This window comes from Coptis chinensis, chromosome 5 (genome assembly GCF_015680905.1).
Source record: "Coptis chinensis isolate HL-2020 chromosome 5, ASM1568090v1, whole genome shotgun sequence".
NCBI lineage: Eukaryota > Viridiplantae > Streptophyta > Magnoliopsida > Ranunculales > Ranunculaceae > Coptis > Coptis chinensis.
This window is the reverse complement of record NC_141460.1, coordinates 67,923,547-67,949,492: the sequence shown is the minus strand read 5'-3', so window position 1 is coordinate 67,949,492 and position 25,946 is coordinate 67,923,547. Positions and strand designations below refer to the sequence as shown.

Below are 25,946 nucleotides of genomic sequence, written 5' to 3'. Positions count from 1 at the left end.
TTAAAGTAAAATAAAATAACACTTTTTCATCTAATTTTGAGCAAAAATACATATATTCGATGTTAATTGATCAGGGATCTGTCTGTACAAACGAATTTCTAGTGTGAACTTTAATCAGTTATTTTCCCGAGAAATTCCCTTTCCCTCAAATGCAAAACCAAAAAATTGGATCAATTTGAGGTACGCATCAAACAAATAGAAACAAAATGAAATATTTACAAAGAATTCGGAAGCCCCGTTCAGGCCTCATCCGAAATGGATTCTTCTACAAAACTGTCCCCTAGGTGGGTCTCGGCTACGATTGTAATGGTAGAAGCTTCTGATGTAACCAATCTGATAACCGTCTAAGCCTCGTCTTAAGTTCTTCGTTTTTTGAGAAGTATGTCAGGCCATTTTCAAGCATCACAGTAAAGTCATGCTTCACTGCCTCCAAGGTACGATAGTAATTGTGTTCTAACCTTGATTGGATCACCTCAAGCGTTAGCGGAACTGGAAACCTGAGAGAAATGCATACATAATTTAATGACATGGTGCTTGGTGGAACAAATACTGACCTTTTTATTTTTGATAATATTTTTGTTTGCCAATGAACAAGTATCAGTTGAAAGTGTATACGTTTGTTTAGGACTTTACACCTCAATTCATACTCTTGTTTAACAAACACAGACACTTCGGATGTTACCACCTTTTTGTAGCTATGATCTCATACACATCCATACAGGAGGGGGGGGGAGAGGTACTACGCCAATTCTAAAATGTCTACATTATAGATTCGCCTGATCTTTTGAAGGGATAATCCATATGGTACGAGATCTTATCTCCCGCTGGATCTTGGATTTGGGGGGTCCTTTTGGTTTAAATGGTAGACCATTTCCACAATAAAATCAGCCAACAAAAAAAAAAAAATGTGTATGTATCACAACAATTAGCATAGTTGATGAGTTATTTACGGAGTACATGGATCTGCCCTCAATCAGTGTATAGAACATTTTTATCAGTTGCCCATGGAAGAGCTTCATGAATTAATAATTGAGACTGTGAGAGGGTCCAGGCAAGGACCCTGACAACAACCAGAGACATTACCAACGTATGGCTAGTGCTTGCATATTATTAATGCATGATGTTGCTCTAGTGATATTTGTATAGAATCTAGCTTGGTAGCGTGGATTGAAGACTTAATTTGGACAAAAACACAAATGTTGGACATAGGCACAAATACCTGTTTAAAAAGTCTGATTTCTGTGAGACTTGCTCCAACTTTTGAAGCCCATACCGATCCTGCAGTAATTTAGAAATTGGTCGATTATAACATCCAATGGGAATGAAGTTAATTTACAGAGAATAGATGACAGGTCAATAAGAAGGATATGTTGTCTTCAAGTCGATCTGGTGGGTATGTAGAAAGGAAAAATAACATGGCAAAGATACTGCAGCGGGAAGCCTACCTTATTTTTGCTCCCAAGTAGCTCCAATTCTGCTATAGATAACAGCAGCCCATTTCTCATCTCATCATCAATATGAGGGTGGTCCCACGGGGTATCCATATCGCGAAGTTCCCAGGGGCTGTGTAGATGTTGGTCTGCATCGCTCTTGTACTGAATAGCATATTTCTCCCATGGACTGTCGAAATACTCCGTCGATTTTGGTTGTACTGTCACAATCCGACCATCCCACCAACTTCCACCTTCTCCATCCTCGTTTCTCCACCAGACTTGGCACTTATCCCTTTTTGTCCAATTTCTTTCTATGGAAGCATCATACCGTGTTTTTTCAACAAGAAAATCCGAAATTTCATTCAATTCAGGCAAAGTCAATTTGAATGTTTCACCAAACACACTCGAAGAAGGATCTACAAACCCAAGTGTAATTTTACAGCAGCTCTCCCCAGATCCAGTAAATGTGGAATACTCGAGGCATTCAACCTTGCAAAATTCCACAGCTCTTAGACCCTCAAGTTTTGTCCAAGGGCCTTTTTCTTTTGAACGACGACACAAATCAATGCAGGCTTCATGACCCTGAAAAGCATACAAAACTTCGTCATTACTTCTGAACTCTGATAATAGTAAACCATTAAACCAAATTCACAAGTAACCAACATCAACAGACAAAGTATTGAAAGCTACCTGTCTTAGATATGCAACTTCATCTCCTAGCTGAGGAACATATAGATGGTTCTCCTCGGGCTCCGATAGCATCAACCAAGACAACTTTTTTGTTGACTGGAGCAACTTTCGTTTATTTGTTGCAGCTAGGTTACCAACACTATAGTTTTCTCTTCTGTTACGGGCAGACCTCAATCCAACACTTACTCTGGAATTAGACCCCCAGTTTTCAGAAAGAAACTGTTCGCATGTATTCACAGGAAACTTCTCCAAAGTCCTTGGTGCCTTAACTGATCTACGACTTCGTCTGATATTGGTGTTACAATCTGGCTCTGGTGTAGTTGCCTCCAATGCCATGGATCTTGTTCTGCGAACCCCATCAGCAGCAGCTTCAGGATAGCTGTTGCTTCCATTTGAAGCACTTTCTTCCATACCATCATTTTCCGAAATAGCTTTAGCCTTATATGACTTTGACCTTTTATAAACAGCTCTGTACATCCTATTGTTTGCATCTTCACGCAACTTTGATTCTTCTAGAGTTGGTAGTCTGGATACGTTATCACACAGAGACTCTGGTTTCTCTAATCTATTCCTGTCTTGCTGATCCAGACTGGATATGCTGTTGCATTCATTCTCTTTAGGTGCTTCTAAAACTAGATTCCCTTTCATATCAGAAGACCCGTGGGAGGCGAAATCACATTCATCATTTTTCATGTGTTCTCCCTCAGGTAAACACTTCTGCTCGAAAGAACAAGCAGGAACCTTTTCAGGTCCGATCCGTAACTTCGTAGACATCAGTGGAATGATCTTTCCCACTTCTTGAGAGGGGTCAGTTTCACTCTTACACTTAGAGGCTGATGGAATTTGGTCATCAGAGTCAATCACTTCAAGTGACTCATCATAACCCTTGCATTCTCTGGGACCAGACTGGTCTTTCGGGTTCCTGCTGAGATCACTATCCCCAGCAAGCAGGGATTCCCCTCTTCCCTTTCGGTGGTCACCCCTGGGTGAGCGCTGAGGTAATATGGCTTCATGTGCATCATCAGGACCTGAACCTTCTTCAATTCTTGCACAACTCGAAGTGCCAGCTCTATACTGTTGCTTCTTGTTGTATGCCTTTCCATCTGTCTCATCTCCATTGTTCTGGATTTCTAGAGGAGGAGATGTTTCTTGATGATCACTCTTTGGTTTATGGTGTCCATTAGCATATTTTTCAATTCCGTCATGGTCATCCAGGATTGCATGAGATCCGGCACTCCCATACCTCAAACGCTTGGATGAACGTGCTTTGACCTCTCCCCATCTAATTTTGTTATTCTGGTAACCTGTGGACAAGTCCAGAATACCTTGAACCTGGTCAGATTGCTCTCTAAGATTGCGTAAGTGTTTACCTGGACTTTGAGGCAACACAGTACCAACCAAACCACCGGAAGAGGAACCTGGATCTTGGGAGCTCAAATGGTTCCCATTCACTTCAAAGTTTTCTAGGGGTTCAGACGCAGAATTACCAGAATCAGACCGTTTTACATTCTGGCCTATTGTGCCTTCTACAGGAAGATGCTTTTGACGAACAGGCAGTTTCAGGACAAACCTCTTCCTATTTCTATTTGAAGATTGTAATTCAGGGTTCTTGACTACCTCATTTACTGATACCTCTTTGCCCTTTGGATTTTTCGGTTGCATATTCTGCACAGGTCTATCTGACTCATTGCTCTGAATATCTGAATCGGACAGCACAGTTTCACCATCGGATGATTCGTCTTCGGAGGTGCCCCCATCTTCATCTGGAGAAACTCCTTTTAGTCGAGAAAACATGTCACGAGCATTGCGTGCGGCAACTCTCTGTGGCCGCAGGGATTTTGATTCAGATTGTTTCCGTTTCAGAGATTTCTTTTTTCTCCTTGTTTTCCTAATATTGTTAATATTCCGTGATGAGGTGCCGTCACACTCATCCAAATTCCTCCTCTTAACACGCCTACCAGAAGATGTCATGAACTCAACCTGAAAAAAATTATGTCAAATGTCAATCTTAAGAAAAGTGAAATAAAATACTCCTTACAAAGGTAGATCAACAAACACCCCCTCTCTCTTCCTGTTTTTTATGGGTAAAGTAGTTACATATAGAATATGATAGTGACATTACTTCTTGCTTGTGATTTTTTCTCTTTGATCTGCGAAGAGCATCTTTGAGACTCTGCTCAGCCTCACTGTCCTCTGCACTGCACACTGGGTCACCCGAAGAAGAACTGGTTCCCCGACTGCCCTGCTCTCCTTCACTTAAGAATTCATCAGTAACATTATACTCTGAATCATTATCATCACTTTGATATTCATTCTCTGCTTCCAAGTCCATGGCATCTATGAACTCTGGCAATGGCTCAATCATTATGTCCAAGTCTGGCAGCGGAAGCAGCTGGTAATCTTGAATACTGTTGCCATCCTGCGAACCAACAGAAAAATTCACAGAAGAGTGACGACGCTCGATACCTAAAGCACCTAGTCGCCGTTGCTGGTACATGCTCTGATAAGGTTCTGGGTACGGCATCATGCCTGTTATATTTCAATAAAGATGTACATGAGAAAATTTGATAACCAAGGGATATAAAATCTTTAAGGGAAACCATTGTTTGAATAAGAAAAGGAGAAAACTGGTTACTTGAATCACAAAGTAAATCTTGGATATTCCTCCAGTATGGAGCAAGCTGAGTCTCCTGCATCAAATATAGCCCAAAGTTTATCTAACCAAAATGAATCATCTAAATAATCTAAAGATTTAAAACTCATATGCAACCTGTATAATTTGTATGAAAATAAGGACTAAGGTTGCAATGATGGCCATGTATTTCTCAGGGATAGATGCACAGGGGCCAAGGTATGATCGAATGACTAGAAAATCGTTTTAGGACCTGTAGCCCTTAAACCAACAGTGTGGGACATACCCTTTGCACACCATGCCAGGCATATAATCAGGGCATTACTTAATCTGGAATGTGCTCCACGTCTTGTGCCAGTAATCCAGTGCGGGAACATAAACGATACTACAGCACATAGTAGCTCCATTTTAAGATACCCGACAGGGGAAGCTCAGTCTTATAATTTACAAAAATGAACTTAAAAGAATGTTCAGAACCTATAAAGTTCAAATTAGTTTACAAGATTCTATAGAGCAGAAGAATATAGAAACCACACGTATACTTCAAGTGTGAAATCTTATTAAGCAAGTGAATTTGCTAGAGATTTATGCAACTTTAGTATACATGACTACAAGCTGCTGAATAAATATATAGATAAAATACTTCTTGTAATGAGTAGACTGAAAACTTAACCAACTAACTACAAAGTAAGCTATATACTAACCTGATCGAGGACATTTCCATGGGTGTCTTGGATGAGGGTGCGATAGTCCCCAAGGAAAAACTGTTAAAACAAGGAGAAATGAATAACACAAAAGAGTTGTAGTTTACAGGAAATTTTATAACAAAGAACCTGTACCTGATCATATTTGGCATCCTTTTGGGACTCCCCTTGCCCAGTGTTTAATATGTATATTTGGCCGACATCATCTGAAAGTATAATTGATGTCCCATCCCTATTTTATAAAGAAGGTTATTTATCAAGAAAAGAAAATCCATAAAATATGTACAACAAGAGCCCTAAAGCAGATAAATAAGGGTTAATTTTGTTTTCAAGGGTATTATAAGAAAGTTATACAATTATCTTTTTATGAGGCCTCTATTTTTTTCCAATAATCCTTTTTATGAGGCCTCTATGAAGTCATAGAATGACAAATGTAAATATCCTTCAAAATTTGCAATTAGTTGGCAGATTCAATCTTGTAGCGTAATTTAAGCTCTGCTAATCAAGGATTTCAACTGACACTTTCAGAAAGACACAACCACACACCTTAAATCACTTATAATATACCTAAGGCACATCTAGCACTGCATTCTTTTGCTCCATATCATATAGGGCATTACTTAGCTCTTGTTTCTGATTAAAGTTGCAAAGAACAATGCATTTCAACTGAAATGTTCTCACATCAAGACAAAGAAATAGAATAAATCGATCGACCGGAAAATTTAACATACTTCCAAATTAATCCAAAGTCACGTTTTATTTTATACAACATTTACCAATGAGAACGAGTATAGATTCCAACTGGCTGCACAAAGACAATATTGCATATCATTGAGGGGCTGAAGAAACTGAAGTGATGTTCCGGGACTTATATAGATTCAGAGCAACTGATATCTTTCAGTTAAGGATTTAAGGGTAGGATTTAGTAGATTTCATACTTAAGATTTACTCCGTTAGTCTCATAACCATTTCGTTCAAATTAGAACAAATAAAGCAGTGGCAGAAGAAACTGGAGTGGTAGAAGAAATTGGATTCAGCATCTCACATAGATCAAAGTAATTGTATCGTTCAGTTAAGGGCAGGCTTTAGTAGATTTTACCTTTGGACCCTTGGTCCCTTAACCATTTTGGTCTAACTTTAAAAAAATAAACAGCGGTACTATATAACTAGAAAACTGCTTTGCGGTGGTGACTGATGTTAGGTTGCAAAGCTCAACAATAAAATTTCGAGAGATGAAGAAGAAGATAATGATGGAGGGAGATTTGAGGATAGAGGGTTCTCATTTTATTTGGGACCAGAGAAAGTGAGGGTGATTGTGGAGTTTTGGCGTAGTGGAATTGTGTGGAAAGTAGAAATAGAGGAGAAACGAGAGGAAAGAGAAAGGAAAGAAAGTGTGACATTCACTATTTGATGACAAACAGGCATTGTCAATTTGGTCCCTAGAGACGGTCAATTATAGTAAGAGATTAAACTAAAAGCTAATTAGGATGTTTGACATAGCACACATACCAATCTTCAGAGTGTGTTTAACTACGTAAAGCCTTGAGGATAAACCTTAAAGCATGCATTTTAGACAAAAGATATATAAAAACAAGTGGTTGGCTGTGGATATTTACAACTTCCCTTCCAAAGTTTAACAAATTAACAAGTCGCATATGTCCAACATATTCTAAATGTTGCCTAAAACAGTAGACTTCAAGAAAGAAGAAATGGGGTGCCACTTTAGCTCAAAGAGACGAAAAAAAACAAAGAAAAGGTAGAGAGTTGTTTGAGTAAGCGTTAAAATGATTATGGCCAAAAGAAAAAAGTGCATTAAGGTTGAATATACTTTTGTTACTGAAAAAGAGAAGAAGATGAAGATCTGAAGAACAGAGAAAAGAGAAAAGAGTAAATGGCCTTAATAGATTCTGGCCCACTCTCTCTGTCTCTCTATCTCTCAAAATTTGGGTGTAAAGGGCCATTGCCAAACCCCCTAATGGACCATCCACAAGCAACGTGGGGACTCCCTCGGGAAATGTCCTATAAATAAAAGAACTCTAATACATTACACTCTGTTAACTTTAAAATGCATATTCCCACAAATAACAACGTGAACTGTTCATATATATATATATTGGGTTTTCCAACTAATGATCAACATAACATAATCAGCACTGGTAATTCCGCCAGATACCACCACTACATCATTACAGTTTTACCAGATCAAAATAAATAGTCTGTGAAGACCATGCACTGAGCAGATGCTAAAACTAAAATTCCAATGCTTCTTCATTTAAAGCACCCACTTAATATGATCAAGGGAAGATGAACTTTGGGAGCCAAAGGGTAAGGTGGTTGTGAGTAATGTAACAATTTCAAATATCACCTCTCTTCATTTCACTTCTATCTGTTTGATGGTTATGTTTCTTATGAAGGCAGTTGCTTAAAGATTTAAAATTGGCTGGATAAAAACTTAACATATAATCTATGTAAGACTTAAGATCGACTGGATTAAAACATAGTATATCAAGCTGAATAAGACTTATAAACTCTAAAACATTTTGTGGTCTTACTTACGGAGAAAACTTCCCATCAACCAATTTGAAGCGGCCGATTTCATATATGCGAATAGGGGTACCCTCCCATATCTAAGAACCACCAAAGTATTCAATTAACAAGGGTAATAAAATTAAAAATAAGAAACATCAAGGAACGTTTGTAAGTAGATACTTACATCCCACACAATGGTTTTTCCATCATACCCAGCACTCATAGCTATCCGGGGATTGAAAGGATGAACATCCAAAACATACGTCTAACACAAACAAGGAAACTAACAGTTAACAATTAAAGGTACATGCTTGAACATTTACTAACGTTAAAAGCTTAAGACGAAATCAAGTACAAATCAGAAGAGTTTATAGCACTTCAGTGGGATTTTTAAGACGTGTACCACATAAAATCAACATTTCTGAACTTCGGGATTTCTTATTCCTTTTCTACCAGCTAAAGTAGACTTACAGATTCGCTGTGACCAGTCAAAGAATGGACTAAACTTCCATCAGCAGCATTCCAAACACAGATTCTGCAATCTGCATTTAAAAGCACGTCTTAATATAGAAGTACACTCATTATCAAAACACACATACGGAATAAATCATCGACAGCATAATAAAACTTGGAGACAAAAAACCAAAATTAATGCAGCTAAATTGAAACTCTTCTCGGTGTCAAAAGGTAATTAATCTTTTGCAAGAACTTGAAAAATGAGATCATCCCAATACCTGCCAATGAGGAGCAGAAGCCTCTTGTATTATTTTTTTCCTGGTCTTTTTCACCACTTTCTACGTAAGCAGTATAAAATGAGCGATAGGAAATGTGATAAGTTTCTTTTCTTGAAATAAATTTGGATGCAGGTGTAGGTGGTTTACTTTAAAAGGTGCTCAGCCCTAAAAAACAGGTGTAGGGAAATACAATCACTTTAACGTTTTATCAAGTGTTTGGCTGGCAGTTGATATAGTCATACAGTGCTCCTCCAAATCATTCAACACATTAGGTCTAGGATATACCATAAATATTAGATACTGGTACAAGTTGCAAAATGCAAAATGCTCATTCGCTTCGAGTCTGCTGCTGGGTACACACAGTCATCTTCTTTTCATTTTCCTCGTTCCCTATTGTATACCACCTTCTCATTGTTCCTCTTTGATAAACCTCTTTAAGAGAAATGCAATAATTTTATTTTATACGGTGAGATGACACGTACAATAAGCAATACATTATTCACCAACGTGAAACAAACAAATTGTTTTTTTTAACCAGTAAAACTCAATTCATTATATGAAATATTCTAGTGTTAAACGTAATAGCCCGCATAGCAAGGAGCTATGCAATGCCCAAGAAGATCCCCTCTATCCGGTTACAAGCCCTTTTATAGTACAAGAGTATCCCAATTACAAATAAAGTCTTGGTGGGTCACCCCTTTGAAACATGGGTTAGCACAGTGTTGTAGGAACCGGGAAAAACCGCGATTTAACTCGCAAGTTAACTCAAATCGCAAAGAAAACGAGGCAACTCATTGGCAAAACCAAAAATTCACAAAACCGCATTGAATCGGATGCGGTTTGTGTAAAAAAACCGTAAATCACGAGTTAAAACTAGAATCTTGTGGTTTGTAATGAGAGTGTGTGTGACAGAGAGAGATAACTCGAGTTCTTATTTACTTACCTTTAAATTGATTTTCTAATTTTGATTTCATCAGGTTTCTATTGATGGGGCGGTGCTGGTTTTGAATCTGCCCCTGATGGAGATGAAGGGGCTAAAAGATATTATAGTCAATGGGTCCGCCACATTGACTATAGTGGACTTGTTTTGCTGTTTAAGGGGACATCAATTATTACATGTTGAGGCAGGCTTTGAGCAGGTGCACGGTGTGCAATGGTACAGGGCCCAAGTCTAAGAGTGGGTCCAAATTTTGTTATAGTAATTAATATCTTATGGACATCTGTACAAAGAGAATCATAGATGAAGTAAACAAAAAATTGTAATGACGATTGAATTTCCAATTTCTCTCCACCGACCACATTGCCTTAAAGAATGATTTGGAAATCAATGAGACACTAAATAAGTAATTGGAAAGATTCTCGGGAAAGTGTGCCACAACTTTTTTTTTTACACAAAAAAAAAATTATCTTCCATTTTCAGGTTCAGATTTAAGTAATTTGGCAAGCACCGTTTTCAAATTCCATTTAAAAGTTAGAAATGTTAAGTGGCAATTACAAATTCTAACATCAAAACAAAATGTGAATTAAAAACGAATTGTAATGACACTTTGGAATTGTTTTTGGGTATATATTTAAGTAATTTACTTAAGTAAACTTGGAAATCATTGAAAAATTCACATAAACTTCATACTTGTATAGGTTTCTAATCATACATATATTTTTTCAAGTCTAAAATACTAAGAGAAAAAAATCTTACGATTTACGATACAGTTTAAAATTTAATATGACTCTTAACCTCTACGGTTTAAGATGCGATTTACGATTCTACAACATTGGGTTAGCACATGCCCAATTTTGTAACTCCTCTTTGTCCCTTCTACTACCTTGTGAATGTCTGTTTTAAGTTGCTCAAATATCCATGCGTTCCTCTTCTTTCACAAGTTCCAAACAATGGCTCTAGAGAGGTGTTCCGCGATCCAAGATGCCTTGTTAAAAAAAGGGGGCTGTATGAGTTTACTACTTAGCATTTCCTTAATGTTAGAAGGCGCCCTTCAAGGTTTAACGATTGACGAGAGAAAAATGTTTCAAATATCCTTCGGAAAGGCACTCACTTTGCAAAGTGTGCAAACATTGTGGAATTATATACCTCCTTTATTCAAGACATGAATGGTTTTAATTCTCTCCAAGAAAGCAAGCCAACAAAAAAAGTCACTTAAACGGAATCGAGTTCATATCTTACTGGACGGAAAGTTATGAATTATCTCTTCGTCTTCGTCTTCTAGGTTATGCAAAGCATACTCTTTAACCATCACATGGTAGAACGATTGCACTGAGAACTCCTCCCTATTCCCATAACCATTACCTTCTACCCACCTACCCAAACTTTTTTCCGTCTTGATTAATGGTAGCCAAAAGTGACCCCTAGGATTCGATTTCCCAATCATTTAAATCTCTTTTTAGTCAGATTCCACTCAACTCTTTGTCCTCTTCCATATAATCCGACACCACTGCTTTTTTATTAATGGCCAACACAAACATATCACTAAATTGCTCCTTTAATGATACTTCTCCTACACAAATGTCTTCCCAAAAGAAAAAATATTCTCCGGTACCAAGTGTATAAGTGATACCTTTGACAAACTTTTTCCATCCATCCACAATGCCCGTCCAAATAGTAGTTTCATAAGAATGCAGGCTTGTTCATGATTCATAAGAATGTCTTCCCTTACCATATTTGTCAACCACCACCCTCCACCACAAATGCCCTTCTTCCTCTCCTTATCTTTGCAACCATTTTGCCATCAAATGCTTGATTCATGAGTAAGATGTGTTTACACCCCAAACATCCCCATCTTTAAAAAGACAAAGTTGGTCCCACTTCACATGATGAATTTTCTTCTTTCCACCCACACTACCCCATCTATGATGCATGGATACGGGTACAGATATTGATACGGGGACACCGGTACGGGGTACGATACGGGATTTTTAAAATTTTAGGATACGGGTACGGCATTGGGTACGGCTATTTTCTATTATTAATATTATTTTATAATAAAAAATAAAACAATTATATGTTCTTTTTTAATAATGGACAATCTGTTTTTATAGAAAGACATTTAAATGGGGCGTGAAAAACGTTAGTAATGGGCAAAATATGTGTTACAAGCCTTAGATCTTTTTTGTAATGGGCCAGTTTTGTGGTACAGGCTTTAGTTATTTGTAATGGGCTTCAAGGGTTGACTAAAACAAGTGGCTCATATACCATTATGTATGTAGTCACGTGTTTATTAAGAAGAATGATGTGTGCAACACGCATGTACAGATCTAGATCACGAAATAGTCAATAGTCACGAAATGTACAAATCTAGATCACGTGATCTTTTGGTAGACCACGAAATAGTCAATAGTCTCTCTCCCATTATCGGCTTAGATCTAGATCTCTCCACCATTGACAGAAACAAAAAACGGTAAGTGAAAGCAACAGATCTAGGTCACTTCTTAGATCTAGATCTCTTCTTTGCAGATCTCGATCCTCTTCTTGAGAACATCTTCTAATCTTCTTCCTCTTCTTTCCTCCGCCTTTTTTTTTAAAGATTTCAGTTAATTTAGCCGTATCAGTGCCGTATTCCGTACCCGCATCGGTATCGTACCGGTGTCAGCCCGGTATTATGACAAAAGTGTCGTATCCGTGCATCATAATACCCCATATAAAACCCCTAAACAACTTCTCTAGTTTCTTAACAACGCAAGGGAATAAGGAACAAAGATAGTAATTGAGTCATTATTGGGCTCACCTCTAACCTCCATCTGTTTTCCAAACTGAACTTCATCAAATTCTCATAAGATCCTAATTGGATAGGTCACAACTTCATCGATTAAAGGCAACATATGAGGAATTTTTAGTAAATCACACTTAACCACCAAAAATTTTAACCCTTAAGACCTTATTATAAAGTCCACCATTTTCATCTACCTTAATCATTTCACCAAAGCTTGAGCACAATTCCTTGAACACTTGAGTAACCACAGAAGCAAAGGGATTCCCAAGAATTCAATCCATCGACTACACTGTTGGAGCAAGGATGGGTTAATCGTCTTAGACGGTAATCACCTATGTTTAAGCTTTAATCTACTACTATGGAACTACAACGGGAACTCTTAACAATCTGACAACCTCTGTTTCACTCACCAACTCCACTAAGCATTTGCAACCATTGATATCATAAAGATAGGGCCTATGATTCAATCTAGAGTTTCTCCCAACATGGTTGGAATCTCTCCCCAAGTGGTGATATTTTGCTTCACCTCCAAAACCAGCGCCTCTATTTCTCCATCTCTCAACCGGATTTTTTAGCTAAAACATCAACATCACCGCCACTTCTTAAACCCAATACATAGCCACCACCATCTAAAGCAAAGGACCCTATAGAATCTTTGAAAGACCAACCCCCTAACAATTCTCACTAGACGGAACACAAATCATTACAGTATCTCTTCAAATCTCCTTTGAAATAAAAAAAAACTTCGATAAATCTCCCATAACTATTCTCCTTGAGATACATAAGCAAATCCATGTTACCGTCTCTTTTCTTCCCCAAAAACCTAGGAATGAACTCACGCCCTTCAATCTGGCAAAACTTGTCTCTGATCCATACACCCAATGAGAGAAATATCTACTTTGATGGAGACACCCCAACCCCTTTCTAGTAATCTTAATCTATCACTAGCAGTTTCTTCAATTTTGAAAGAGTTCAGTAAATCATGAAAATCTTTCGTCGTCTAACCATCCTCCAAATATGTTCTCAGATCAAACGTAGAAGTTGATAGTAGAAATTTGGATCACGAAGAAAACGATGGAAAAATCAAATGTTTACAATCACTAGTCTCTTAAAAATCCATTATAGAATTAAAATTGGAACCCCAATTACAATCTCCACCCTCCCCATTAGGAAGACTGAATATTTTGGTGAGAAATTTTCAATTTTTGATCCGCACCAATTACAACTCGACCAGAAAAGCATCATTGTAAATTAATTAATTAATTAATTAAAAAAAAAAAAATAAAAAAAAAAAAAAAAAAAAAAAATCCAACAACCTAAGGTAAAACAATACATAGCAAAACTAAACAAGAAAAGCAAATATACTTAGCGTTGCCAGAGGATTTGAACATCTCCAAAAAATTTAATTGCCCATTAATTGTTCCCACAAAAGCAAAGTTTGAATGATGGACCAATATGGCGATAATGCTTGGGAATGAGGCCTTTTTTCCCTTATTGGAATGGAGAAACTAACAAAATGTATCATGTACTTTGCTCGAGCTTGCTATTTAGACCATGAAATCTTTTTCTCGTCAAAAAGACCGCTACAACCAAGTTTGCGATTTGAACCACTGTTACCATTCCATTAACGGAATGATAATCTGTCAAACAAAAACACCTCCGTGTTATTTTTTTTTTTTTTTTTTTAAAATGATAACTGGGGTTTTAAGTTGTTTGTAGATTGGATGAAGGATTTCAAAAACAAATTGAGAGTTAGCATTGAGAAGTTCTTTTATCTGGGGAGATGAAGCCTGTCTTTTAAAAAACAAAGTCCCATTTGTTTTTCAACACACGTGACAATCTCGCGATTGTAGTGTGAAAGCAGCCGATGTGTTAATTTGCTGGACAGAATGATCTAAATTGGAAACACAGTTCAAAGTACACCGTCTTTTTGATGAAAAAATAGTTCACGTCTAAATAGCAAACTTGAGCAAAGTGCCTGATACATTTTGTTAGTTTCACTTATTGGAAAATACATAGAAAGAAAAAATAATTATTGAAAGATAACAACTTTAACATTGCTTATAATTCATTAAAAGATTTTGCCTGACCCATGTCAAACAAACAGTGTAGTCCTTACCCATGATGGCAGCAAGCACAAAGCGATTATCCAGGCTCCACACGATCATGTTAACACCACGAGGAGTTGGAAGAAGTCTTTGACGTGGGCCACCACGAAGAGGTTGTGGCGGCATTGGTGGGGGTGGAACTTTTAGATGATATGCCCGTGTCCAACGCCCAACTTTACTCTAAAACAAGAAATAGAAATTGACCAAAACAGATAGATGATTAAATGATATTTTCTAATTAATTAAACTGCATATGATATTAGGAGCTAAAAGCATATGATGGTGAACAGTAAGCTATTAACTCATCTGCAAGGAAACTCACGTGAGATCTACGTGATTTAGGAACCCAAATGATTGCACTACCATCGCGAGAACATGTAACTATGTTGTCACGAGTAAACCTGGAATGCTCAGCACATTAATTGTAAACACATTAGATAAGCCATATTACTTCTAAACAACGCACCGGTGCAAGATCCAATTAGAAATTACTCATAGACTAGATGACGCTCAAAAACGAAAAAAACATAGAGAAATATATATTTTACATACCAAGAATTTTTGAATTTCGGTATATTATCTTCGTTTGAAGTGTCTGTAATAGAAAATCTTGTTGCTACAGCACAGCCGCTGCACAGTGATAGATTAGCACAGATCAGCATGCAAAACTTATAAAGGAAATCATGTTTTCTTTTTCATTCTTCTCTCTTTCAAATAGACATATAAATGAGAAGTGATATAAAAAAATAAAAAACAAATTAAAATGCAAAGTTACCTGAACTGCGCATAATTAACATCATTTTCGTGGCCAGAGAGTACGTCCATCTCATGATTTGGTTGCTCAGGGTCATCTACATTAGGTTTACAAGCATTCCATACCTGCAAATAGCTGAATCTTAATATAAAGAATATAAAATAATAAATATACAAATATAAACAGAGTCATATAAGTATAAATTGATTAATTTCACAGCTATGAAGTTTTATGTGTGCTACTAGGTTAGAATTAGATACATCCATAAAATGTTGTGGTTAGAAGGAACAAAGGATTCAAAAAAACAAAGAACAATTACAACATAAGAACTTCATTTTACCCTAGCAAACGTGTCAGAGCTACCAGTGACAAAAACTGTTCCATTTGCATTGTACGCACAACACAAAATCTGATGATTCTGTGGACCACTACTTGACGAGGGACCATTGCTCTTGCCTGCAGTCAGTTTCAGAGTTGGTTGCCACCACCAAAAGCTTAAAAAGTAAGTCAAAATAGAAAAGACATTACTTACCAGAGACAACCTCTAAAGGTTTTGGAACATAAATTCGTGGATTGGCGTGGGCATGCCTAATATCCCATATCCGACATGTTCCATCGTCAGAAGACCTGGAAAGAAGAAAAACCTAGTACAATCAAAACAACATTTGTAGACTTAATATCAAATAGATATTAAACAAAAACAGTTCGTGAACTTATTTACCAGCCAGTCATCATCCTCCTTATAACTATGTGTTATCCCAATAAATATAATCAGATTATGTTCAAGAGCTATATCTTCGGTCAAAAGTTATGCCTTCAAACATTTCCTCACTACCCAATATTGGCATCAATTTTATCCACCTTATAGAAATTTTAGTGCACTTCCCACTCGCTGCATCATGACAATCGACTTTATATTTATCTTGCTAATCACGGATGTACCAAGAGACTATGTGTGGACTTCTTATTGTCTTTCCTTCATCTATATACCTCCATGTCACAACCCTAAAGTATTACAGTTTCACTCATTAACATAATGTATTTTGGGTGGGAAAACCAAGTATTTCCTAAAATTTGGAGCATCCAATCAAAATCATTTGGCAATGAGTGGAACAGCCCCTATAATTTTATATACTAATTTGCAAGGCTTTCGACTCCCGATGTGAATCTATAATCTCAACACGTCCCCTCACATGTGGTACATGACTAAAACCTAAAACGTGGACTTTGATTTAGTGGATGACGTGGAGCACAAGTGGGCACTTTGGGAGAAATACCGATATAGCTTGCTCTGATACCATCATACCCTTTAGAGCGTTCAACTCAAAATCAATTGGCAGTGAGTAGAGCAGCCCCAGGAACTTATAAACTGATGTATACGAAGGCGGAAGCAACTTCGAATCAATAACACCAATGAATAAAATTGATAAACACCCAAAAACTAGGGTTTCAAAGGGAAAACGAATTTCCTTTAATTTAATCTCTCAATTAAACAATCCAAAAACAACCAACCCAACAATGAAGGTCTAGATGCCTTTATATAATAAACCTTGTTCCTAATTCTATTTAGAGTCCTAATAGGAAACTACTACTAACATAATAAATAAAAATAGAAACTAACTAAATAGAACTAATTAGATAAACCAAGAACTAAGTATTCCATGCCCATGCATCAATATCCCCCGCTTGAAAGAATTTGTCCTCGAATTTGATGTCATATAAGTCCGGACATGTGCAAAAACTCCACACAATTGTATAGGCCCCCCTCCTTACGTTGTAGAAAATTCGACCTCGAAATTTGGCCTTGTATCGACTCACAAAGAGAACTTTTGCAAAATTTTGCTGATGATAGCGATTAGAAACCAGTAGTTGTTGGGTATAGGTAACATCATCTAGAAATTGTCATGTTTTAACATGATCAGGTGGCCAAAGTTGATTAGCAACGCTAGGGCCAGGGTCATGGGGTGAATATGTGGGCTGCCCAGGGATTTGACATGTTTGTTGGGCCTGCAAATAGTAAGCCCATGGAGGAACTTCAAGCTGAGCACGACTAGGAGAATGAACTCTGCCTCTTTGTTGAACAGGTCTCTCTCTGTGAGGATAAAGAACAAAAGCCTGCTGTTTGGCAGGAATATCCGGCGGAACAACATGTTTGTGCTGATGTTGCTGCTGGACTTGGGGTCGTCGAGCAGGCAAATTACCATTTGAATCAACTAGAGAAAGAGGAGCAATACCTCCCTGTTGATGTTGATTAAGAGCATGGTGAACTTGTGAGGATAGTGTAGGAACCGTTCCATCTCGACCAAGTCGTAAAGACGGATGAGCATCAGCCACCCATTGGTGAAGACGTCACTGCCTAGTGGTGGTTTCATCTTTCCATTGATTTGGAAGGGGGAGGGCAGCACGACCAGTTGATGCTGATAATAGGGAACTGCGGTGAGAAGGAGCATGAGGATGGCAGGGATTCAACAGGGTGTCTCGTACAACGACTTCGGAACCGGAATTTCGTAAACTGCGGTGGAATTGGGGTTCTTTTTCCTCCTTTGTCAACACCACAGGAGCTTCAACGGTTTGATTGGGTCGATAATTACGTACCAGTTTTGACAACAACTCCTTGATCTCGCATATCCATCCTATTTTGACACATCTGTTCTTCTACTTGATTCAATCTTGTTGATATTGCTGGGCCCACGACCTCTTTGCTGAATTTCCATAGCAAAATCACCCAGGAAACAATTGAAATCTGATACCAATTTGATGTATACGAAGGCGGAAACAACTTCGAATCAATAACACCAATGAATAAAATTGATAAACACCCAAAAACTAGGGTTTCAAGGGAAAACGAATTTCCTTTAATTTAATCTCTCAATTAAACAATCCAAAAACAACCAACCCAACAATGAAGGCCTAGATGCCTTTATATAATAAAGCTTGTTCCTAATTCTATTTAGAGTCCTAATAGGAAACTACTACTAACATAATAAATAAAAATAGAACTAATTAAATAAACCAAGTACTATGTATTCCATGCCCATGCATCATAAACACTCCATGGGGTCTAATAATCTTAACATTTTTTATGAAGTTTCCCTACCATTTGATGCGTACAGTATACCTACCACCTACAATCATTCAACTCCATAGTATTTCCGTAAGGTTTCATATAATATGCAAACAATGTGAACATGCGACCAAGGGTTCTGATGTAGGCCGAGTTAATACAAGTAGAATAATAAATTGAGAGTCAAGCCTTACGAAAGAAGATGGGTTAGTGTGCTGGGCCTTGGGCTAAACGCAATGGCAGTAACAGCTCCAGTGTGTCCTCGCAAAACTGCAATTGGATATCCATCTGGCAAACGCCACTGCAGACAAGGAAAGCTGTCAGAACATCAACAAAAAAATGGAAAAATAATTATCAGAGAGAATAAATTCTCACAACTCGGATGATACAGTCGTTAGAGGCAGATGCCACCCAAGCATTGTTTGAACTCACAGACAAGTCGGTTATGTCACCCTTGAAAAGTAAAACAAAATAAATAAATAAATAAATAATTAAACATACAAACAAACCACTTGAATAAAATGTAAATGAGGGCTCATAAACTCACTTCATGTCCACGGCAGCTAGCCAAGCAAAATGCGGTTTCCATTGACCAAATCTTTACAAGGCGATCATCTGAACCGGTAATGACATATCTCCCTGAGCGGTCAAGTATGGCTGCAAGGTATATAAAAGAAAACATGATGCAATATGTTTTAAAGATGTAAACATACATATCAAAATCGGGAACAGAAATATAGAGCACTCCTAATTTTAAAAAGAGCACCGAGGTTTACGACTCGAGGTGTACCACAATCCTGATAGACTATAGCCTCTTAAACCTCACGCTAATGAGGGTATGCCTTGAGGCTTTAAGCCTCATCACAGCCCTTTTTCAGCTCTTTTTTTTTCATTTCTTCTGTTATAAAGGACAAACATAACCTATTTGGTATGAATATAACATATAAGTCCAATTCTAAAAACCGAATATGTTGCCACTTGGCCCAAACCTTAGTTAGCACAGAATCAGCCCTAAGCTACGTCTCCTTCTTCGATCAAGCTTTAATTTGTGCAGCTCATCAGTATCACTCGCAAGGTAAAACTTAAAGCATCAATAACATTTGTGCTTGTTTAAGCAAATTTGTTCATATTACACGATATTTTCTTGATTCATTTATACTTTCTCTACAATTTTTAAACAATTTTTTTTTTTTGAAAATTGGAGCTTACTCCTCCTACGCCTCAGGGATTGAAGGCATTTTTAAACCTTGAGATCACTTATTGTAAACAAGAGAGACTAATAACAAAATCGGCTGGAGAAAAAGTAGTCCAGCACTTAAGCCCAAAGTAAACAAAGATAAGATCAATTACCATCCACTCACCAACTAATAGTAAAACAGACAAGGACGATGATAGAACTATACAAGTATCAAGTATCAGTACCCCATACTTGCTGATCCAAATATCTTACTATCAAAAAAAAGTTATATAGACCACAAATAAATTGAAAAAACGGTTTTGAGATTTAATAGGTAAGGTAACTTTAATATTAGGTTGATGGGGTGAGTCCTTTTGTGACATAAGATGCCCATACTATGTCGCAGTTTGAGGGATATTTAAATCTTAATTATTTGGAGTGGTGATCGTGCATGTCGTAGAGATGACAGAACCCATTCTAAATGACAAATGAATCATAATTAGCCCAGGAAACATATTGCATATGTAGAAAAGAACCCAAAATACCAAGCATTAAGCTCAGTGGCATCTAATCTGAAGCAAGGACTGAATTTTCTGTAATATTTTCCTCAGAGAGGACAATCAAGAACTCAGAGGTAGGCAAAATTACCACAATAGACAGCATCCCTATGCCCCCTTAGCTTCTTTATGTTTTCCATTCTTTGCACCATAGTCGATGGTTTAGCAATGGCATAACAGGCTGCACGTATGGAAGGAGCACGATGGTGTTTAGAGAAACCACCTCCAATTTCCCTTAGACTCAGCCCACGCACCTGATCTGAGTGCAAGTGCGGCCATCGCAGGTAACCAGGTGGACGGTTTATTTGCTTTTCTTCGCTATTCCTATCAGCTGTACAGGACAATCAGAAGTGAGAATAATTGAAGAAAATGACTGTTGTGGAAGAAGAATGCATTTATAAACTCAAAATATTCAAAAATACAACTAGCAAAGATTGATAGAATGGACTAATCAATTGTCGGTGAATGTCAAATTACATTTAAAGCATTAAACCAATACTATGGTGTATACAGTCAATAAAAAGGATAAATGTTTTGAATTGCACATCACATACATTCAAGAAGTGAGAAGGAACCAGATCCCAGGAGAGTGGGAACATCAGCAGCGTTTGGAGCATTTCCACCAGTCATACCATGCAATGGAGGGGCAGTAGTAAGTATCAATTGCTTCAAAAGCTTTACCAAGTGATCCTTTTGAACATGAGGATACCTGGTAATGGCGCAAACCATCAATAAATAAATCCACTAGAAACAGTCAAACAAACAAAGTGAGACCACATGAACTATTTCATTTTCTTTAAGATCAAGAAAAAACAAATGTATATATACATATTATATACATAGGGGAGGGATAAAGCCACATTGTGCCCACATTTTCGATGTACAAAATGAATTAAGACCTAATTTTTTGTAGATATGATCTGCTCTGGTATAGATCATCCTTTCAAAAAATAGTCCTATTTGGATATGTCTAACCTTACGAAAACTAGTGTTGAAATTTGAACTTTTCTCTAATGGTCAAGAATTTTCCGATTTCATAACAATATTTGATAAGGTTAAGACATTTTTGAATGAGCTAAAATTTTGTGTTATCCATGGTGGGGAGATCATATATACAAAATATCATCCCTTTATTTAACTTTTAAGTCCACATTTTTCTTGGATGTGTGCCTAATGTGGCTCTAATGGATGTGACTCTGAATGGAACCGTAGCACATGGCCAAATAAGAAACACCAAAATTTGTTCAGGACGGATAAAATCCAAAGAAAGAAAGATAAGTACCTAGATTAACACACTAATCTATAACTAAGCTATAAAGAAAATAAAAATAGAAATATAAATTACAGATCATGCCAATAAGAAATGATGCATATTAATACCTCTCGACCAACTTATTGTAGCTTAATGGAAATGAAAAGCCATTATCATTCTCATCCCTGCAGTGTGCACCACTCCTTGAATACCAAGAATGATATCTTCTAGGTAAAAGTTGATGCTCCAGAAGCTCATTCCAAAATTGTCCATAAGTTCTATGACAAGGCCCAGCTGATAGGAAATGCATGATCAAAAAATACACTTCACTAAGGTCAATGTCTACATCATCTTCCACTGGAGGACCAGAAGCAGCCTCTGGTTCCAGAAATTGAGCCTTCTCCTGCACCTTATCGGACAAATTCAAAGGTGCCATACTAAGAGAAGAAGCATGACCAGAAGGTAGGTACTTCCTCAAAGCCATATCTTGTGTAAAACCTGATAGAACCAGAAGATGCATTCACTTAAAGCCCTAATTGATAGCCAAATACATCATCTCATGTAGAACATAAGAATGGAAAATTGCAGGTTTGAATCGATACACATTAAAGAGAAGGAAAAGGGTCTGCATTCTGCAACCTTAAGGGGAGATCGAGAATGATAAATAACAACTTATTAACATAAATAAGTCACAAAGATATAGTTGCAGTATTTGAGTGCTCATGGTAGCCAAAAAATTGGCATCCTGCCACAGAAAAACATTTATTTTTAATAGGGTACACTTGTCAAGAGAAAGCTCCAAACTTTTCTTTTCTCATTCTTTAAGCTAATTTCTTTTCTTTTTCTTTTAATAAGCTATCTCATTTTGAAAATATAAGATAATGGTTTCTAAATGTTCTTATGTATCCTAAGTCAGTTTTTTCTTCTTCTTATGAATAGACATTTCACTGATAAAACTAGGCTATTACATCAAGAAAGGAGTGATATGAAGAGTTTCAGAGCAATACCAAAAATGGTGAAGGGGGAGCTCACCAAAGAAAAGCAAGATGAGATACAAAAAGTAAGGCACACAAAGAGAACAGAGAGAACAACTCCCAATGAGTTGTCCCCAACTGAAAACCACTTCTTCAAAACGATGACACGAAATAACACCACATAAAATGATATGAAAAAAGATATAGAAAGACAACAGTCTCAACAAGTTCCTCAGAGGTAACACAAAGAAGAAGAATTTTCAAACGGTGAATGTTGCCTGCAGTGGCAAAGCATGGAGAACGAAAGCTTTGAAAGAGAGTTCAAAATTTAAGAGAAGTTACGATTAAGATGAGAAAGGTGGCTGGAATTTGAAAATGAAAACTGCTTAGCAGAATCCTAAAAGAAGGGATTAAGAAATTCCCAAAATGGTCCTCGAAAATGGTAACATAAACCTCCATCTAAAAATTTGTTTTCAGGTATGACAACACAACTCAAAGAAGCAACGGAGAGCAAAAGGAACAAGCGGAAGGTGGAGAAGGAGAAGGAAAAAAAACATAAAACACTTCATTTCAATCTCCCTAACACGCGCCATTTTATAAACGACCTAGCATACCACTAGGCAATGAGAAACGAACAAAGACACCCTAGAGCAACAAGTAGGCTGCTCGGGGAGAATTCAGAAAGAAGAAGAAGAGGATTGAGAGGAAAGAAAAATGTCGGGAAGACAGATGGAAAGACCGTAATCTTAGCATCCCCGACCTCAAGGTAAACAATTAGTGTACTCATTTGCAAACCCTTACAACATAGGCTGATGCTAAACGCTCAAAGCTCGTTCAGATATGTAAATCCATCAATGTCTCTTTCTACTCAGTGTCCAAACAATAAATTGCATTTACCAAACACAAGAATAAATAAAATAATAACTTACATTCAAATCGAATCTAAAAATTGATTGAACCAAGCAAACTCTTCACAAACCCTAAAACACAACAAAATATCCACAATGCAAATATATATATAAGGTCCAATTTCAAGTTCAAATGATTCTAAAATTTCACCAAAAACAAAACAAAACGATTAAAATTATCGAAAATATCAAAATCTCAAACATGCAAAACTAATACCTGATTCCTCCAACTTTCTTGTCACTCCTTCCAAAACAAACGAAACCAGAAACAGAATAAACAAACAAGTTGACAACAACAAAAAAATACTCGGGACGATAAAATTAGTAATTACCGAAACGATGTATAAAATTTGAGGATTTGAAACGAGAAGATCTTCTGGTTTTATCGTGGAGAAATTTTAAGCTCTCGTTTTTTGTTTTTTGTTTTCTCTCTGGTTTGAGAGAAAGAGAAGATTTAAAATAACATTTTGTTTTCTTTTTATATTATTCTTTTTGGGAAAATAAATATAATTCATTCTAACTTACACTTTACTAATTACCACAGACCCAAAATAAGAAATGTTTATGGTATGTATGTGTACACCAGTTAGCTAGCAATCAATAAATATGCTACCAAATTTTAATCAATTTTGATGTTGGAAGTAAACTATGGCTCAATTTTATTTAGACTCTTTTTCCTTATAAGTGAATTAGAAATTTGTTTTGATAAAAATAATGCAACAAAATAAACAATTCAACCAAAAAAAAAAAGGGAGGGAAAAAAGGTGGGCACCCAAGGTTCAAAGTTCAAACTAACTTTTGAAGAACAGAGTCTTTGTTGTACTTGTTAGTTGTTACCCTCCATTTTTTAAATGTAACGGCTAGCAAACTTTTAAATCCTAACTTTTAAATTCTAACTAATTATATGAGCTATAAACTATTATTAGAAAAATATATAAAAGTATACAAATCCTTGCTGAGCTTTTTTCCATTGGTTTTTTGGACCTACATAATCACTAAAACTGTTCAGCTTTTTAGCATGCATTTAATGGCGTATAAGGTTTTGCAAGATCGAATTTATTCCACACGGAATAATTGTGGTGTGTTTGTTCCATATATTTAAGAATTTAAGATTTTCCGAAATTTTGACAGTCCCAAAAATCGGAATTCCAACTTGATTCCAACATATTCCTATTTAATTTCAAAATGGACTCGTTCCAAATCACCAACTATGGTTTGTTAATTTGTTCACAGTTGACACCCTACGCAATTGAGACACCACCAATCCACGAAATCTCTCTGCTTTAGCTGACAAAATTGTCCATAACTAAACAAAATATGTCCATAATACCCCGCCTCTACCACCAGTCCACCACCAATCCACTACCAACACCCATTACGGCCATTACCATCAACATAATTAGTTGTGGAGTCTAGTTGCAGAAATTTGGACATTAATTTATATACTTTTTGTTTTGTTTGTTAAAAGAAAGTTCAGTATTAATTGGGTTTATATAGTTTCGCATTTGCTTTTCGAGGTGTGAGTACCAAGTTTTAATGAAAAGAATAAGGTTTAGATGCGGGGTTGTACTGGTTTTGTGTTTTTCTTCTTCTTGAGTTTCTCGACTATTCAAGGGGTTTTCACATTTTCATATATTTAAAGAGTGTTTCTTGAACTGATGTATCGTTTTTGGATCAATATTCAAGGGTTTTCACATTTTGTGATTTATTTAATTTAATATTTAAAAGATAACAACATTGGTCAATAGCGCTTATGACCAAAATGTATCCGCAATACGTACATCTACCACATTTTGATAACATGATTAACTATTGTTTCTATTTGTTTGCAAATATACAATTAACATTAATTCTCTAGCTCTGTTGTTATCTGCTATTCAAATAGGTCTGAGGTTGAATCATATCTTTTTTGTTATCTTTTCTTTCAAAGCAAAGGGCAAATAATATATATATATATAGTCATTCTCTTAAAAGTAGCTACTTAAGTTAATTTTAAAATAAGTACGTAAGTAAAACTTCACCTACAAAATGAATTTAAACTTATTTTTTTGTGGATATGATGATATACTAAATATTAAGATTATCTCTATAAAATTTTAACTCATTTGGAAACCTTTAACATTGGCAAAAAATAATTACAAAAATTCAACATTTTTGGACCGTTAGATTTTTTTTTAAAGATGACAACAATTTTTATCTATGTTAGAGGTTTCCAACTGAGCTGAAATTTTAGGAAGATAATAATTATGGTGAGTGTTTCATAACCACAAAAAATTAAATTTGAATTCATTTTGAGCTAAGTTTTTTATCGCATTCTTTATTTTAAATTAACTTAAGTAGCTACTTTTAAGAGAATTATTGTATATATACAGGCTTATTACGTCGACATACAAAATTGACATACGCATTCCAAAAGCAGATTTGCATATTGAACTAAGGGCTGATTTTTTGTAGAGATGACTTACCTACTATGGATAGTATCTCTACAAAACATCACCTCAATCGTATATGTCTAGTCTTGTCAAAAGAGTGTCAAAATAGTGTTAAAATTATGGACCGTCAGTTAAATTTCTAATTTAAACTCAATTTTTGTAGGATTTGAAATGTTCAAAGGAGCTGATTTTTTGTGAAGATGATCTCCATGTTGTAGAGATCACATTCCCATAAAATCAATTTTTAGTTCATTATATAGGTATGTATGATTGCGT

General features: G+C 36.5%; 1 protein-coding gene across 3 annotated transcripts; it reads right to left on the bottom strand.

Annotated features, from left to right (window-relative positions):
- Positions 1 to 23,687, bottom strand: LOC147498514 (uncharacterized). Of its 3 annotated transcripts, XM_086560485.1 has the most exons (26): positions 23,571 to 23,687; positions 23,456 to 23,482; positions 23,260 to 23,310; positions 21,485 to 21,854; positions 20,659 to 20,813; positions 20,196 to 20,435; positions 18,918 to 19,027; positions 18,746 to 18,823; positions 18,565 to 18,671; positions 15,839 to 15,933; positions 15,647 to 15,762; positions 15,328 to 15,431; positions 15,105 to 15,182; positions 14,875 to 14,953; positions 14,564 to 14,732; positions 8,460 to 8,530; positions 8,173 to 8,253; positions 8,016 to 8,086; positions 5,595 to 5,691; positions 5,460 to 5,519; positions 4,759 to 4,813; positions 4,246 to 4,652; positions 2,124 to 4,103; positions 1,446 to 2,015; positions 1,220 to 1,278; positions 1 to 497 (listed from the first exon to the last, which is right to left on the bottom strand). In XM_086560485.1, exons 4-26 carry the CDS (start codon positions 21,838 to 21,840, stop codon positions 296 to 298), a joined length of 5,340 nt encoding a protein of 1,779 aa, XP_086416611.1. In that variant the 5' UTR covers positions 21,841 to 21,854; positions 23,260 to 23,310; positions 23,456 to 23,482; positions 23,571 to 23,687; the 3' UTR covers positions 1 to 295. The 3 variants fall into 3 exon arrangements, with proteins under 3 accessions (XP_086416611.1, XP_086416612.1, XP_086416610.1); XM_086560486.1 differs by lacking the exon at positions 23,260 to 23,310 and having other exon boundaries at positions 23,571 to 23,650; XM_086560484.1 differs by having other exon boundaries at positions 23,456 to 23,593.
- Positions 23,688 to 25,946: the final 2,259 nt, after the last annotated feature.

Coding starts and splice junctions, on each gene's coding strand:
- LOC147498514 (XM_086560485.1), bottom strand. CDS start 21,840: ATGGCTTTGAGGAAGTACCTACCTTCTGGTCATGCTTCTTCTCTTAGT. Junction 15,763..15,838: donor ACCTTTAGAGGTTGTCTCTG/GTAAGTAATGTC, acceptor AACTGACTGCAG/GCAAGAGCAATGGTCCCTCG. Junction 8,254..8,459: donor TGACTGGTCACAGCGAATCT/GTAAGTCTACTT, acceptor TGTTTGTGTTAG/ACGTATGTTTTGGATGTTCA.